Source organism: Canis lupus, chromosome 12 (genome assembly GCF_003254725.2).
Source record: "Canis lupus dingo isolate Sandy chromosome 12, ASM325472v2, whole genome shotgun sequence".
In the NCBI taxonomy this organism is placed as follows: Eukaryota; Metazoa; Chordata; class Mammalia; order Carnivora; family Canidae; genus Canis; species Canis lupus.
Window position 1 is genome coordinate 11,899,959 of NC_064254.1, and position 16,039 is coordinate 11,915,997.

Below are 16,039 nucleotides of genomic sequence, written 5' to 3' on the forward strand. Positions count from 1 at the left end.
GTCGATTAAGTGGCTGACTCTTGGTTTCCACTCAGGTCATGATCTCAGGGCCCTGATCCTAGGGTCTCGAGCTCAAGCACCAAGCTGGACTCTGTGCTCAGAGGGGAGTCTGCTTAAGACTCTCTCTCTCCCTCTGCCCTCTCCTACCCACTCCACCCCACCCTACATGTGCTCTTTCTCAATTAATTTTTTAAAAAGTCAAAAGCAGATCACATTTACAGTATAAAGGCAAATGTTAACAGCAAATAAGAGAAAACAAGAGGGATGCCTGGGTGGCTCAGTGGTTGAGCATCTGCCTTCAGCTCAGTCATGATCCCAGGGTCCCAGGATCAAGTCCCACATTAGGCTCCCTGCATGGAGCCTGCTTCTCCCTCTGCCTGTGTCTCTGCCTCTCTCTCTCTCTCTCTCTCACTCTGAATAAATAAATAAATCTTAAAAACAAAACAAAACAAAACAAAACAAACAAACAAACAAAAAGACCTGGGCCAGAGGCAGGGGTCCTGGTCCTCTCTTCCACTGGGCTGCTGAGCCACTGTGTGCCCCCAGCAAGCACTCCCTCCCCACCCCCATTTCCTTAGTTGTTCAAAGTGAGAGCTAGATTAAATTAGTGGTTTTCAAACTTTTTTTTAGATTAACAAGTCTATTTGCTTAGACATCTGGGGTCCTTGGAAAAAAAATTTGACAATCTCCCAGCTCTGCCAATCCAGAGTTTGGAGAAGCAGATCAGAATTAACCTGATATTGCCAGCCTCTGCTGTGCTTTTGTGGCAGAGGCCATGAATGAGAATTCAATGTGAAGGTCAGACAAACCCTGAGTCTTAGGCATTGCAGCTACCTATGGCAGGACCTTGGCAAAACCTCTTTCCCTACTCACCAATCCCCCAAGGGGAAGCTCTGAAAATAGGGGCAGGGGGCCAGCAGGAGGGACTATGTGCATGGAAAATGGGATAGTGATGGGTCTGGGATCCCCCAGATTGACCAGTCTGCCCAGTACTGCTCCAGGTGTGTCTTAGGGCAGGGCATAAGCTTCAGGTGGGCGCCTAGGGGTAGACAGAAGCTTTGTGCCTGAGCAGAAAGAACTCTTCACCTGGTAAGGACCTGGCCCTCAGTCTTGTTTTTTTTTTCTCTTTTTTTTTTAAAGATTTATTTGCGATAGAGAGAGCAAGTGAGGGGAGGGGTAGAGGGAGAGAAGCAGACTCCCTGCTGCATACCCATGAGATCAGGACCTAAGCCAAAATTATCAGTTGGATGCTTAACCAACATGAGCTACCCAGGAGCCCCCGGCCCTCAGCCTTGAATCCTGAGGGCCCAGCCAAGCTGTGGCTTCATTAGGAAAGGCTGACCTAAATCTTAATAAGACAAAGGGCATGCCAGGAAGAGTTGTCTCATGCCCCAGAGGGCTCCTCCTCTTAGGGACTCCTGGAGCTTTGTTGATCAAGGGGCTAGGGGAGCACTTCCTGCACACCCAGCTACCCCATCATGGCAACCCAAGGCTACCCCACTTGGTCCCTGAGCACTGTAAGTCCCAGAGCCACAGAGTCATGACCTCTGAATAGATGGCAGCCCTATCCCCAGGCTCTGAGCCAAACAGGCAGGGATCCCTGAAGACCTGATGGCCAGGGAGGGCCCAGTCCTGGCTTAGTTAAGCCTGAGGGCTGGATTCTGACTGCAGGCTCTCTGCTCCTCAGTTAACTGCTCCTACCTCCAGAGTCCAAGGGTCCAAGCAATGGATTGGCTGTGCTGCATTGAGCACTACAGAGGAAACCGACACTGAGAATTGTTGGTGGGTGGGCGGCATGAGATTTGAGGAGCTACTGGACCAGGTGGACGGCTTTGGGCCCTTCCAACTGTGGAACGTGGCCCTGATGGCCTTGCCCCGAGTGCTGCTGCCCATGCACTTCCTCCTGCCTATCTTCCTGGCTGCTGTACCTGCCCACCACTGTGCCCTGCCTGGTGCCCCTGCCAACTTCAGCCACCAGGATGCATGGCCCACCTGCCCTAGGAGCCTGATGGCACCCTCAGCTCCTGCCTCTGCTTCACCCAGTCACAGGCCCTCCCCAACACCATGTTTTGGGGAGTGGGTCAGAGCCCTGGGCAGCTGGAGGGTGAGCCTTCCACAGGGCCCTGCCCTCAGGTCTAGGAGTATGACTGCTTGGAGTTCTCCACCATTGCAACCGAGGTGCCCGAGGGGGAGGCTAGGGAACATGTGAGTGGAATGAGCCTGCCACTGCCTTGGGTGATTACTATGTGGGCATTAGACACATATTACCTTACTTTCCCAAGTCTCAGTTTACCTATCTGTAGATGAGATCTATGAATTTAAAGCACTGAGCCTAGTTCCTGGCTTGTAGTAAGGAGCCCATACATGGGAGCTGCTATTATCAATTGGGAGGTGATTAAGGCAGATAAGAGCCAAGACAGTTCCAGAGAGCTGGGTAGAGAGTAGTGAAGGGTGCTTCTAGTAGGAGGAGAAACAATATAGGTCTCCTTCTTTCTCTTCTTTTTGGCCCTAGGTCTGGGATTTATATAATCCATCTAGAAGTGAATGCAGATGGGGGCAGAATCTGGAGAGGAGCAGACCCATTGTCAAAGTCAAGGAAGAAGCTGAAGCTGCAGGATTGGGGAGGGGCAAAGTGTCTTACCCAAGTTGGGATGAATAGATGAGGGTCTGACATGGAGGTACCAGGATGGGACCGTTGACTTCAGAAGGCCCCAGAGTCTGCAGAGGAATGGTTGCTGCTAGCTGGAAAGGGCCTGTGCTGATGGGAGGCCCCTCTCTGTTTATTCCTGCAGTGGGACCTCGTGTGCAAGCAGAAAGACCTGAACAAAGCCACTTCCACTTTCTTTTTTTGCTTGTGTGCTGGTGGGGGCCGTGGCCTTTGGCCTGATGGGTGGGGTACAGTGGGGGTGCCAACAAGGGAGAGGGATGGGGAACCCTCTCCCACTAGTTGGGTTCTGGGCTTCATTTACCTCTGTTGTGGGACTCCCTTCTATAGGGAGCTGACCCTGCATGACCCTTGTACAGGTTTGGGCAGCACTGTCTGTTGCTGGTGGCCTACGTGAGTTCCCTGGTGCTAGGCCTGGCATCTACAGCCTTGGTCAGCTACATCATGTTTGTCATCACCTGCAGCATCACTGGCATGGCTCTGGCTGGCTTCACCATCATAGTGATGCTACTGGGTGAGACAGGTAAAGGACGGGCAGGGCCTAGAAGCCTGGAGGGAGGCAGTTGTCAGGGGTGAGACTGAACCCATCTGATCCTTGCTAACTATCTCTGGCCCCCACCCTGGGCCCAGAAATGGAATGGCTGGACGTGGGACACTGCACTGAGGCAGGTTGTCCTGGACAGCATCTTCTGGACAAGGGATGTGATGCATGATGCTGTTGGCACTGGTCAGGTACCTGATACGGGACTGGTAGATGGAGGGAGCCAGACACAGAATTAATCAGAGGCTGAGGTTTGAATACAGAAATGTCCTCATATTTGAGAGATGAAAAGAAAGTCAGTGACTGAGAAATGGGAAAGAGAGAGTGAACGACCAAAGAAGATGACATTGGACATGAGAAGCAGAGAAATAGAGAACATAGAAACAGTAGGGAGACAAAGACAGAATCAGACAGAGAGGTAGGGGCAGCCCGGGTGGTTCAGCGGTTTAGCGCCTCCTTCAGCCCAGGGCCTGATCCTGGAGACCTGGAATGGAGTCCCACGTCGGGCTTCCTGCATGGAGCCTGCTTCTCCCTCTTCCTGTGTCTCTGGCCTCTCTCTCTCTCTCTGTGTGTGTCTCTCTCTGTATCTCTTATTAATAAATAAATAAAACCTTAAAAAAAAAGATAGGGAAAGTGACAGAGACCAGGACTGAAAGGTAGATTCAGAGGGATGGAGATGGTCGAAGGAATGACAAGAGAGACAAGGACAGAGAGGCAGGACTAGCATTGGGGTAGGGAGCCCAAGCAAGAGGGTAGGAAGCCAGGCAGGGTAGGCATTTCATTGCTTCCCCGAAATAAACTGACTTTTGATGCCCCTTGGGGATTTCTGTATGTATGTCTCTCCTTCATCCTATGCCCCCATCACCTGTGGGAGAGGTGGGTGGCTGATGCTGGGGCCTGAGGTATTGGGAATGATACCAATATGGTTGAATAGAGAAGGCAATCCTAGGCTGTGGTGAACCAAGGCCTGGGCAAGGATGTGTAGGAGGTGACTTTTAAGTTGGGGCTTAAAGGAAAAAAAAATTCAAAAAAAAAAAAATAAGTTGGGGCTTAAAGGATGAATAAAGGTTCATCAGGTGAGGGTTTGGGAAGGAAAGTACATTCCATGTTGAGGGATTGCATGAGCAAGAGCCTGGAGGCTGATAGGCTGTGGAATGCCCAGGAGAGGGATGTGGCTGTGGGGCTCTGCCTGAAGGGCCTCCTGTTGTCCCCCAGGTGGGTGCCAGAGTCTGCACACTGGCTTCTGACCCAGGGCCATGTGGAGGAGGCCCACAGTACCTGCTCCACTGTTCCAGGCTGAATGGGTGGCCCATGGGTGTGGACAGCCTGAGCCAGGAGGTGAGGATGAATGTATGTGAGTGCATGCAAGTGCATGTGTGTGGGGGGGTGCATGTGTGTATGCATGTGAGTGTGTGTGGCCTATGTCAAGCACCCTCTTCCTGGGACCCACTATGTGTGTAGGAAAAGCTCCTGGTCCCCAGTAGAGTTATGAACTCTTCAGGATGTCCTACCTGGCTTTGGTGGGTCACATCCTTAACTCAGGGCCCACCCTACTCAGTTTGCAAGTGCATCCGCAACCCCTGCTGTTGAAGGAGTAGAGACCCAGAGAGATCAGTGTGCCTAGCTAAGGCCCACAGTCAACTCTGACGTCACAAACTCTCCTTCTATCCCACCAGACCCTGAGCAAAGTGGTTACTTGAGAGCGAGTGGTACAAAGACCGTTGTACCTAGACTTGTTCCGGACCCCAAGGCTCCAACACATCTCACTATGCTGCATAGTGATGTGGTGAGGAGCGGGGCTGGCCTGGGCTTGGTGGGATGGATACTGGGGAGACAGAGGGGCAGACTTCAGGATGGTGCTGAGTGTGAGAGGAGGAGAGACAAGTGAACTATAACTGTACAGGGCAGGACCACCAGCCTTTAGGGGCATGGGATTCCGGAAGGTCACAAGATGGAATGGGCATCAGAAGCAGGGCTCAGATTTAGGCTCTGCTTTCTTACTGTGAGACTTTGGATAGGTCACTTAATATTGAGCCCCAGAGCCTCTTTTGGAAAATAGGGTTGCTGTGAAGATTAGGTAAAGATGCTTTGGCCATTGGCACGTGCTGCACGGGGGGGTGGTGGTGGTTATGGGGACAGGGAAGATGGTGGGCAATGGGCTCTGGAGGTGGGTGAGGTGGTCTCCCTAAAAGGTCAAAGCTAAGAAGAGAGGACAAGGAGTGGGGGGTGAAAAGGAGGGACCCTGAGTGGCATTGCGACCCCCTTCAGGTTTGGAGTGAATTTCTCCTATTATGGCCTGAGCCTGGATGTGTCAAGGCTGGGGCTGGACATGTACCAGACGCAGCTGCTGTTCGGGGCTGTGGAGGTGCCCTCCAAGCTGTTGGTCGACCTGTTGGTGCGCCATGTGGGACACTGTCTAGTGCAAGCAGGAATGCTGCTGGGCACCACCCTTGCCTTGGGCAGTAGTCTACTGGTGACCACTGGGAGCCCCACTCAGAGGCCCCGCCTCCTGTGCCAAGAGCACAGCCCCTCCATTCCACTAGGGGAACCTCCCATTCTGGGAGTTCTGGGTCTCGCACAAGGCCTGCTCACTACCTGAACCCCTTTTTCCTCCAGAGATGTGGGCCTGGTGCACCACTTTAGTGGTGATAGGGAAGAGTTTTTCTGAAGCTGCCTTCACCACTGCCTACCTGTTCACGTCGGAGTTGTACCCTACTGTGCTCAGGTGAGGGGAGCCCGCGTCCCAGGCAATCCACCTGGGGGAGGGCTTGTAGTCACATCTTTTTACCAACACCCTACACACACACTGAAGCCCAGTTCCTCCCACCCATTCCTTATACATCTCGAATACAGAGCAAATCAGAGCCATCTGTGCTTAAGTCTGGGACAAGGAAGAGCATTTTATCTTTACTAAGTGACCCTGAGCAAGGTCACTATTTTCTGGACCTCTTTTAATACAAAAAGCGCCATCCGCCCTTTCCTTCCCATTCACCAAAGCCCAGGGGTTGTTTCTGGACTTAAGGCCTGGGGCTTCTAGAGATTTTATGCATTTTAGTAAGAGAGAGAGAGAGCGTGTGCGCGCAAGAGAGTCTGAGTACTCGAGTGGGGGAGAAGGGGCAGATGGGGAGGGAGAGGGAAGGGGAGAAAATCTCAAGCAGACTCCCACATCGCTGAGGTGGGGCTTCATCCCACCACTCCCAGATCATGACCTGAGACAAAATCCAGTGACCACACTCAACCAACTTAGCCACCCAGGCGCTTCCTGGTGCCCTTTCAGCTAGCTATTGGCAGGTGTGGAGAAGACTTGTAGGCAGCTGGGTGTGTTTAGAAAGCCTTGCTCCTCCTCTACCAACACAGCAGGGTCCTAGGAGCTGCTGCTGGCCCTCCTCCTTCCACATTACCCTTTCCCCAGCCCCCTTCTGATGATATTTCTTTTCCTTCAGCAGTACCTGATTGGTACTGTCAGAATGGGGGTCCCCTCCTCTGGTGAATGCTGGCTTGGGGGTCGCTGGACAGATGAGAGGACAACCTGAAAGAAGTCATCTGGGGAGAAAAGGGTACCAGGACTTGCCATCCCAGGATGGGAGCCCTGTGAGGCATGACCCTAAGTAGATGTGAACACCAACCTTTCCCCCCATCCTCTCTCTGAACAGACAGGGATGGGGCTGACTGCACTGGTGTGCCAGCTGTGGGGCTCTTTGGTCCCACTGGTGGCCTTAGTAGATGGGAGTATGGCTGTCACTGCTCAAGCTCACTTATGGGGGGATTGCCCTGCTGGCTTACCTGCACTGCCCTCCTGCTACCAGAGACGAAGCAAGTACAGCTGCCAGAGACCATCCAGGACGTGGAGAGGAGGTATGTGCACAGAACTGCTTGTGTCTGTGTGAGCACATGCATGTGAAAATGAATGCTCAAGTACCTGATGCCTTAGGTAGGATTTAGAGATGTGTCTGCACATCGTGTATCTGGTGCTTATGTGCACATGTGCATGGGTGTATGACTGAGGTAGGTAAACTGCATGTGTAAAAGTATACATGAGTCCATGTGTGTGTGTACGTGGATATCCAAGGTTGTCCAGAAGAGGTGGATGTGTGCACACTCAGGTATGCCTATAAATCAGAGATGTATACAAGCATGTATGGGAGTCACTCATGGGAGTACATGTTTGTACACCAGCAATTGGGAAGAGGTGTAGGCCAGCCCTGTTAGGGCAGGCCCGGGTAGTAGGACCATGGGCTAAAACCCACCATTGCTCAGGACTCCTTCCTCCCTAGTGCCCTGTCCAGCCTTCAGAAGGAAAAGATGCCCATGAAGCAGGTCCAGGATTGAGTGGTATCAGGGATTCCACAGAAGTTCTGCAGCAGGGGCTGGAAGACCAAAATGGCAGGCCCTGTGCCTGGGGCTAGGGGCATCAAGCCCCATCCCCAGGGCTGGGGTTGCCACCAATGCCCTCTCTCTGTGCTTATTCAGCCTTGACTATCTGGTCTCCAGCAACTAGGTGATTTCCTAGAATGCAGTGGGCTGCTGAATAATTCTGGTACCATTTTCATGGTTGGGAAAATTCTGTAAATGAAGGTGCTCCATGGATTTGGGGCAGCAGTGAGTTGTGGGACGAGCCCTGGATAGGAAGCCAGTCTGACCCTGGGATTTGATCCCAACTTTTCCACTAATTTGCTGTGTGACTTTGGGCATGTGGCTTTCCCTCTCTGGGCTTCAGTCTGTTCATCTCTCAAATGGATAATGAAGCCTCTTAGCAGACCTCACCACAGGATCTATCTGTTGTCATGCTCAAACAAGATGCTGAATAATATGTTTCTTCTAGAGATGATGTTAAAGAAGGGACTGCTTTATGATGACTTCTGACACCAACAGGCTGGTGGGCATGCTGTCCACTGTGATGCTGCGTGCTGCCCAGGACCAGGGTACCAGGATAACAAGAGCTCTTTGTTCCCAGGGCTGGCTCTCTACCTTCCAGGCACTTTGCAGGGTAATGCATCCCCCACCCCATACCTCCCATCCTCCAAACCATTGTTTAGGCCTCATGCCCAAGGAAGAGTTGAAGGCATGGGAGCCAACATTTTATTAGAGAAACCAGAATAAACATGTTTTTTAAATACCTTGAAGTTATAGAATTTGCTATGGAAAGGGACTGGGAAGGCAAGGAGGCTACTCTTTAAAAGGTGGTGGCCTGTGTCCCCCGGCCAGATAGGAATGGGAAAGGGAGGAATCAGCATAGTCTAGACTCCCTGGTCTACCATGGAGCCTAGGCCCAGGCCACCCGAAGCCCACCTTCCCCTGTGGGACTGAAGAATTCTGTAGCTCCCACTGGACCATGGAGGGGATGATATGAGGCCTGAGTTAAGAGTGACCTCTCCTGTAAGCATCTCATTTGGATTTTATCTCCACGGGGTCATAGATGTAGCAGCCCACATCACCAATGTTCACACCTGAGGGAGAGAGCCCCATCACCAAGGGCCTTGTGGCTGGGGGGTATTGGGGTAGGGATGAAGGGAATTGGGAGGGGTCTGGGGTATGTTTGACCACAGGGGAAGTTGTCCACACATCCCCACAGACCCACATTCCATACTTTAGGCCCACTGTCTGGGGTGGGGCTGCCCACCTTTGGGGCCAAAGAGGTAGCCGTAGCAGGGGATGTGGCAGTAGGGGACGCCGTCATGCTGAGACATAGAGAGAAAGAGAGCCATCTCAGCTTGGCTCTCTCTTCCCATCTCCAACCTCCCTCCTCCCAACATAAGCACCCATCCCTGCCCTGTTCACCTCAGCATGACTCCCAGCAGTCAGGGTCTTCCGGCAGCGCTGGCACCTCAGACAGGGTCGGTGCCAATTTCTGCCCAAAGACATCACCTTCTCAGCTGGTGGTGGAGAGAATTGGTAATTCTAGGGGCAGTGCAAGGAGACCTACCTGCTTTGTACCATCTCTCTATCTACACTTCCACGGCCATCCTTTGCCCCCTCCCCAAGCTTTCCATTGTCACTTACCAAAATAGACAGGTTCCTCACAGCCAGGGCACAGTGAAGTCTCCCCAGTGAATGTCTTCATGTGGAGAGGGCCTTTAAGGGGAAGAGACCCTGGCTAGGGCTAAGGTGGGGGCCAGGCCTAAGCAGGGCCCACCAGCACCAGCCTGCACATGGCTTCTTCCAAAAGCCATGCTCACCCCAGAGCCCCCCACCCAGGTGGCCTTGAGTCTGCTTTCGTGGACAGAGCTGAGTCTTCTATGACCCCACTTCCTGCCCCTCCCTATCTACAGAAGGGACCCCCTGCTTCCTTCTCCTACCAGGGGCTCAGGTGCCCACCTGCTCAACCCTGTCAGCAACTCAATCCTCAGGAAACCTGAGCTGATACATGAGCTGGTCGGGGCATGGGTGTCAGGTGTTGGGGAGCATGGTGTCACTGCCCACTCTAGGAGATGGGAGGAAGGAACAGGGAGAGGGGAGAAGTGGAAGAATATGAGGAGCTGGCCCTGTCTCAATGACTTCTCACTTGGGTCATTCTTTCCATGGCCTTAGCCTGGGAGAGGCCTGAATTCCAGGCCAGTTTTGCCTCTGACTAGCTGTGTCTACACAAGGCCACTGGCTCTCTCCAAACCTTGGTTTCCTCACCTGTAAAACAGGGGTGATGTCACCTACCCAATTTACCTCTTAACTCAGCAGTTGACAGGAGGGAACCCCCAAAAAGGGCCATGAAAAAGGGAAGACTTTGCCACAAAGTTGTAGGAATGTGAGGCAGAGGACTAGGTGGGAGACTGCCACCTGGTCCTACCCTGTTCCAGCCTGAGGATGAGGAGTAGCTGGGGCCCAACTTCACTTACTTTTCTTGCCCTGGGGGAGGCCAGTCCTGGGCCTGGGGGGGCTGAAACTGCTGGGGCTGAGGGGAGTGGTACTGGCCGGAGGTGAGAGTGGGAGAGTTGTAGAGGTAGGAACCCACACCACCAATGTTCACCCCTGCAGAGAAAACAGGGGTGGTCAGCCTGTCTCCAGCTCCCAGTCACAAGGGTTCTGCTGTCCTCTGGCCTCTTCTAGGGTGGTACTTACCCCTGGGTCCGAAGAGAGCCCCATAGCATGGCTTGTGGCAATACGGCCTCCCGTTGTGCTAGGCACAAGCAGAGGAAAGAGGGCTGCTCAGGGCTAAAGGAGGGGAGGCTCTCCTATGTCCCACAGGCCTTCCCTCAAGACAGACTACCAGATGTGTCTGTCCATTGGCTTGGGCTGGTGGGGCTGGGAGGGGTGGAGGGTGAGCTGGCATGTCACAATTGCCACTGGGGTCAGGAGAAAGGGCAAGAGCAGGTCAGAAAACGGCACCGCTTCCCTCCCCTCCCCAACAAAAAGCATGGGGTCCACCAGCACAACTCTGGCATCCCAAATCCTGGCTGGTGTGGGGCTCTCCAGGTAGGTGATTTCGATATTTAACTGCTGAGGTTGTCTTTGGTGAGCCTCCTGAGCAGAAACTGAGGGCTAGTACTTAGGGAATAATGACAGACATAGGGCTGTGTGCCCTGGCCAGGCCTCACCTCTGCATGCCCTCCTGGGGACAGGATGCTGTGGCAGCGCTCACATTTCAGGCAGAAGCGGTGCCAGTTCTTGCCCAGGGAGCTCACCTTCTCCGCTGTGGGGAACAAGGTGGAACCGGGCTGTGGGAAGCCAGGCCAAGCAGTGGGCGCCCCCTTTTCCCTCCTCAGCCCCGCCTGCCTCCTAGAGACTATGGGGAGTATCCCCGAGAGGTCAACTCCAACCGGCCCCAGCGCCCTGGGCCCCAGAAGCGGAAAGGGGGTCTGAGATCACACCGTCGCCAGTTTCTTGCGTCCTCAGGGAGCTCCCCGGCTCACACTCGTCCCATCTCCCCCTCCTCAGCCCGGGCCTCACCGAAGAAAACGGGTTGCTGGCAACGCGGGCAGGTCCAGCTCATGGCTCTGCACAGGGCAGCCGGCGCCACACACAGTAGGCAGCACCGAGGTGGGCTCGGTTCCCGCCCCCTTCGCTGGCTCCACCCATAGCTCCGCTGTGAGCCTCATTGGGCTGAATTCTGCAGCTCCTCCGCGCCTATTGGCTGTCAGAAATTTAGAACTCCTGGGAGAGGAAGGCGACTTCGCAGTTCTTTCCAAAATCTAAAGCCTCTGACCCGTGTAGATGAGAGAGGAACTTAAAGCCAGACGGGAAAGGAAGAGAGCAATGAAGACACCTGTAAGGATGGCACTAGATTCTGGCTTGGTACGGAGAGGAAAAGTGTCCAGAGTGCAGACGTCAAGAAACACTTGTAATTCCCTCAAAGCAAGGGGTCAGGCATTTTTTGAAATGGCTTAATTCCGCCTTGACAGTCTCACAGGTGGTTAAGAGCAAAGGAATCTGGAGAGCATCTCTGCCACTTACTCTCTGGCTTCAGGCGAATTACTTAACCTCCCTCTGCACCCATTTGTACAGTGAGTATGATGATTAATCTCTACCTCATAGGATTGTTGTGGGAACTGAGTAATAAATGCAAAGTGCCCAAACAGTGCTTGGCACATAACTGCTATAAAGGTGATACCTATTATTATGACGGATCCCATAATGAACTCAAGACTCTTTGGAAGCCTCAAAAGGTGGGCTGGATACAATGGTTTTCTTATTAAATTACAATGCTTATTAAATTTAAACGCATAAAAAATAAATTTAAACGCATAATTCAGACACCAATTACATATTCCTAATTTAGTTTTAAGGTGTTTTAATATTTGTCAAAAGTAGCTCAGCAGTGCTTCAAAGGACACTTCAAGAAAACCCACAGAGAATGGGAGAAAATATTTGCAAACATAGTATTTGATAAGGACCTAATAATCAAAATATATAAAGGAGTGACAGCTCAACAATAAAAAGACACCCCAATTTAAAAACAGGCAAAGAATTTGAATAGACATTTTTCTAAAGAAGATATACAAATGGCCGATAATCATATGAAAAGATGCTCAACATTTGTCATTAGAGAAAGGAAAATCAGGATCACAATGAGATACATCTTAGACCTATTAGAATGGCTATAATTTTAAAAAATGAGTAATAACAAGTGTTAGGGAGGATGTGTTGTTGATCAGAATGTAAAATAGTGCAGCCATCTGCAAAAACATTCTGGTAATTCCTCGAAATATTAAAGAGAGTTACCGTATGATCTAGCAATCACATTCCTAGGCATATACCCAAGAGAAATGAAAACATATGTCCACACAAAAACTTGTACGTGAACGTTCATAGTACTGGTATTCACTCCAGCGAAAACTCCAATTGATAAACGGATGAACAGTGTGGCCTATCTGTGGTAGAACAGAATTCAGTCATAAAAACAATGAAGTACTGATGCACGCTACAACATAGATGAGCCAAAAAAGCATGCTAAATGAAAGAAGCCAGACACATACCACATATTGTATGATTCCATTTACATGAAATGTCCAGAATAGGGAAATCCATAAAGACAGAAAAGTGGATTAGTGGTTTCTGAGGGTTTGAAGGAGGGGCAATTAGGCATATCTGCTAATGGGGTATGAGGTCTCTTTATGGGGAGATAAAGATGGTCTGGAATTAGATAGTGGTGATAGTTGTACAACCACACCAATATACTACAAATCAATGAATTGTATAACTTAGAAGGGTGAACTTTATATATGAATAATTTCTCAATAATAAGAATAATAGTAATAGTTAGTAATAATGCCTGAAGAGAACTTTTTTTTTTTTTTTAAAGGTAGCTCAGGAAATGAGGGGCAGGAGAGAGAGCTGATTACTGTGTGCCAGTGCCCCAGTGGAGAAAACAATCCCTCTAAATATTAGGTGGTGAAATGAAGAGTTTTCTGGAGTAAGTTCCCCTTTGGTAAGTCAGCTTAGAAACAGCTCAAGGGGTAGGTGTGCTAACTTAGCCTTCATCTGTGGTGCTGTGTTCTGCTCAGTGAAAGGAGTCCTATTTGTGTCGCAGGAGTCTGAGACCCTCTCAGACTTCAGTTCCCTCAGTGGGTAATGGGATAGGACTGGTGTCTATGAATTTCCACTCAACATTCCTGTTTCCTCACTTGTCTCCACCAGTACTTTTTCCTTATAACACTTGTTTTATCCTCCTTGTTGACTTCTAAAGGTGGAAGGCTGCACACCATGAAATAAACTTTTCTATACTTTCTTATTATTCATTTCTTGTTTTGGGAACTATTTCAAGATCCTTAGTTTTATAACTGTTTCTTGATGGGCTTCTTCTTTAACAAACTTGAAAAATATTAGTCTTAGTCTCCCCTGATATTTTACTTGTGTTCCTGCCTCTCTCATTTGTTTCTTAAATCAGACAGCTTGAGGTTCACGGTTTTTTGCTCTCTATGGTTCTTATGGAGAAGGTCCCATTTCAGGAGGTTGGGAAGACTTCATTGTAGTTATTCATAGGTATTGTATTTATTCTCCTTTAGGAAGGTTAGCTTCATTTGCCCAAGGAACTATCCTTAGAATTTTCTGGAGCACATCAATCCTTTCCCAAGGCTCTGTAGCTTTCTGTGTTGGATCACCTTGGACACATACCTCAGCCTCCTAGAGAGGTCATTTTTACCGTTGCATCCAGCACAGAGCCCCACACAAAGAAACATGCATTGGAGTGTGAGCATCATGATGCTTTAAGTCAATGGGGCAAGTGCTTTACTGCTCCCGTTTTCTGTGGCCTTCCTGTATTGTATGGCCATGACAAACACAGTATGCCTTGTCTCTTCTATTTCAGTGCTTAAAAAAGACTAGTTAAGCCTCCTCCTTTCCAAATATTGGCCATCCATTTCCAAGTACAGCAAATCACAGTATTCTACTCTTCTTCCTTGCCTGGCTTCTTTTATTCTGTCTCTAAAAAAAAGCTTTGTAATGAATGCTAACAGAGAAAATGAACACTTCTTGTAGGAATGCACTTGTAGTTACTGACAGTGGCTGTTTTGAATATTTTGTGTGACTAAAGCCTCTACAGTGATATTTTAACAAATACCACAAATGGCTAAGTCCAGTTGAGTGCAGGTATTACCTGACCAGTTGTCAGGGTAGAGTTTGTGTCATCTAAGAGGCAGGTCCCTCTTTCATAAAAAGATGATTGTTCCGTTGGTGCCCCACCAATACCCCCTTTTTCCTGCACAGACCTGTCACAGTATCTGTATAATTGTGTTATGCTTATTTACCTGTAGGCTTTTTTTCAACCGACAGGACTGATTGAGATGTATCCGTGTATAATAGCACCAAGTATAGTGTGGGTGCACAGTGAATGATAGTTATTATTATTATTCTTAAAGACTTTTATTTTTAGGTAATCTCTATGCCCAACGTGGGGCTCAAACTCACAACCGTGAGATCAAGAGTCGCATGCTCCACTGACTGAGCCAGCCAGGTGCCCCTATTTTTATTAACATCTGTCACTAACACTTTTTACTTCATGTTTTTAAGTTCTGTTGTTAGGTACATTTATGTTTTTGGACTGTTGTAGTTTCTGATCAATTGACCCTTTTATTGTTGAAGCCAAAGAAACAAGCTTTTCAACTTGAGGTGAGTGGTGGTGAAGATAATGGCAGCAAACACTTGAGGGCTCTCACATAGATGAGGCATTGGGGGGCACTACTGAGACCCCTGAATAGAGGTCACAGAGAAGCAGACTGGGATTGTTCAAGAAAGGAACCTTTTTACAGAGCCCAAACGTGGGCTGCTTCAGATAGTAGTGAGATTCCTATCTTTGGATATGATAAATTACACTGGACAACAAACCAACTGATCAGCAGTGTTGCAGAAGGGATGCAAACATCATACACAGACAGATCTTTGAGGTTTCCTCACAGTTTGGCAGTATGTGATTCTGCGATTCCATTCCCAAAGAAGAGTTTCAAATTTGTGTTAGCAAGAGAACACTGTTAAAATAGTGACAGCAACCACCTATGGAGTACCAGTCAGAGGCACAGAACTTGTTATTTCTGATCCTACAACAATCTGGAGGTGTTTAAATGCTACATTAACAATTGTGCATAATAGGAAAGTGGCTTGGAGAGGTTAAGAGATTTGTTCAAATCATACAGATCCAAGTCTCTCAAGCTCATACTCTTTCCACTCCCTGCTCCTAAGTATAGTTTCTGCTAAGCTGCCCATAGTGTTTCAGTCTGAAACCATACTATACTTGTCTGCACAGCACCTCTGTACCTAAAGGTAAGAGGACCTCTACAGGTAAATAATGGGTGGCAAGAAACAGGGGAATGTCATTAAAACTTTTCCATGGCTTCTTAGTGCCCTCAGGGTCAAGTTTTTAACTTGACCTTAAGGCCCTCCACCTTTCCAGTTCTAGCCATTTCTTCTGTTTCTCCCTCCAACCACACTAAATGAGCTGCTTAAACCTGCCAAATCCTTTCCTGCCTCAGGACCTTTGCAAATGCTATCGATACCCTTTCTGGGAACTTACTTCCTCAATATCTTCATCTCACTAATTCCTGCCTAACTTCACATCCCTCTCCCCTACTCAGTCCCAGGGTACTGGACTCAGTCACTCTCTCCTATAGCATCCTGTGCTGGAGGGCCAACGGGGTATAATCAATGACAACTGTGTTTTCCCTACTTGAGAGCTCAAAATGAGGGGGGAAAAAGGCAAATGGAGACTCATGATAAAAGCTACATTGTAGCTTAGTGGGAGAGTAAAATAGGTCAACTTCCTGCCCACCCCACTATCCCCACCACCCACTGAATCTAGGCTTTGCCTATCCCATTAGTCTGTGAGCTCCATGAGGCCAGGGACCAGGAATGCTTTGCCAAACACTGTGTATGTTTCCAATGCCTTGCTTAATCTCTGATACAGTGCTCGA

General features: G+C 49.6%; 2 protein-coding genes and 1 long non-coding RNA gene across 20 annotated transcripts in view; 2 read left to right on the forward strand and 1 right to left on the reverse strand.

Annotated features, from left to right (window-relative positions):
- The first annotated feature begins 1,646 nt into the window (after positions 1–1,646).
- On the forward strand, positions 1,647–7,772 carry SLC22A7 (solute carrier family 22 member 7). Its single transcript, XM_025418850.3, is given in 17 exon segments — positions 1,647–1,985; positions 1,988–2,178; positions 2,769–2,843; positions 2,845–2,890; positions 3,000–3,179; positions 3,296–3,336; positions 3,338–3,370; positions 3,372–3,415; positions 4,353–4,477; positions 4,480–4,544; positions 4,883–4,992; positions 5,475–5,692; positions 5,823–5,931; positions 6,856–6,931; positions 6,933–6,986; positions 6,988–7,061; positions 7,481–7,772. Coding segments are annotated over 17 exon segments (1,686 nt in total). The 5' UTR covers positions 1,647–1,795; the 3' UTR covers positions 7,536–7,772.
- Positions 7,773–8,271: 499 nt separating this feature from the next.
- On the reverse strand, positions 8,272–11,297 carry CRIP3 (cysteine rich protein 3). Its single transcript, XM_025418849.3, is given in 9 exon segments — positions 8,272–8,653; positions 8,827–8,884; positions 8,985–9,079; positions 9,207–9,278; positions 10,037–10,130; positions 10,132–10,169; positions 10,260–10,317; positions 10,736–10,830; positions 11,088–11,297. Coding segments are annotated over 9 exon segments (615 nt in total). The 5' UTR covers positions 11,131–11,297; the 3' UTR covers positions 8,272–8,591.
- LOC112641624 (uncharacterized) overlaps positions 10,473–16,039 on the forward strand; it is a 48,747-nt gene continuing 43,180 nt past the window's right edge. For 16 of the 18 annotated variants that reach the window (XR_007401452.1, XR_007401456.1, XR_007401457.1 and 13 more), the window contains exons 1-2: positions 10,473–10,613; positions 12,940–13,065. This is a non-coding gene — a long non-coding RNA (uncharacterized LOC112641624). Of the gene's footprint in view, positions 10,614–11,075; positions 11,642–12,939; positions 13,066–16,039 lie in introns of all 18 variants that reach the window. The other 2 variants (XR_004804070.2, XR_004804057.2) reach the window with 2 other exon arrangements.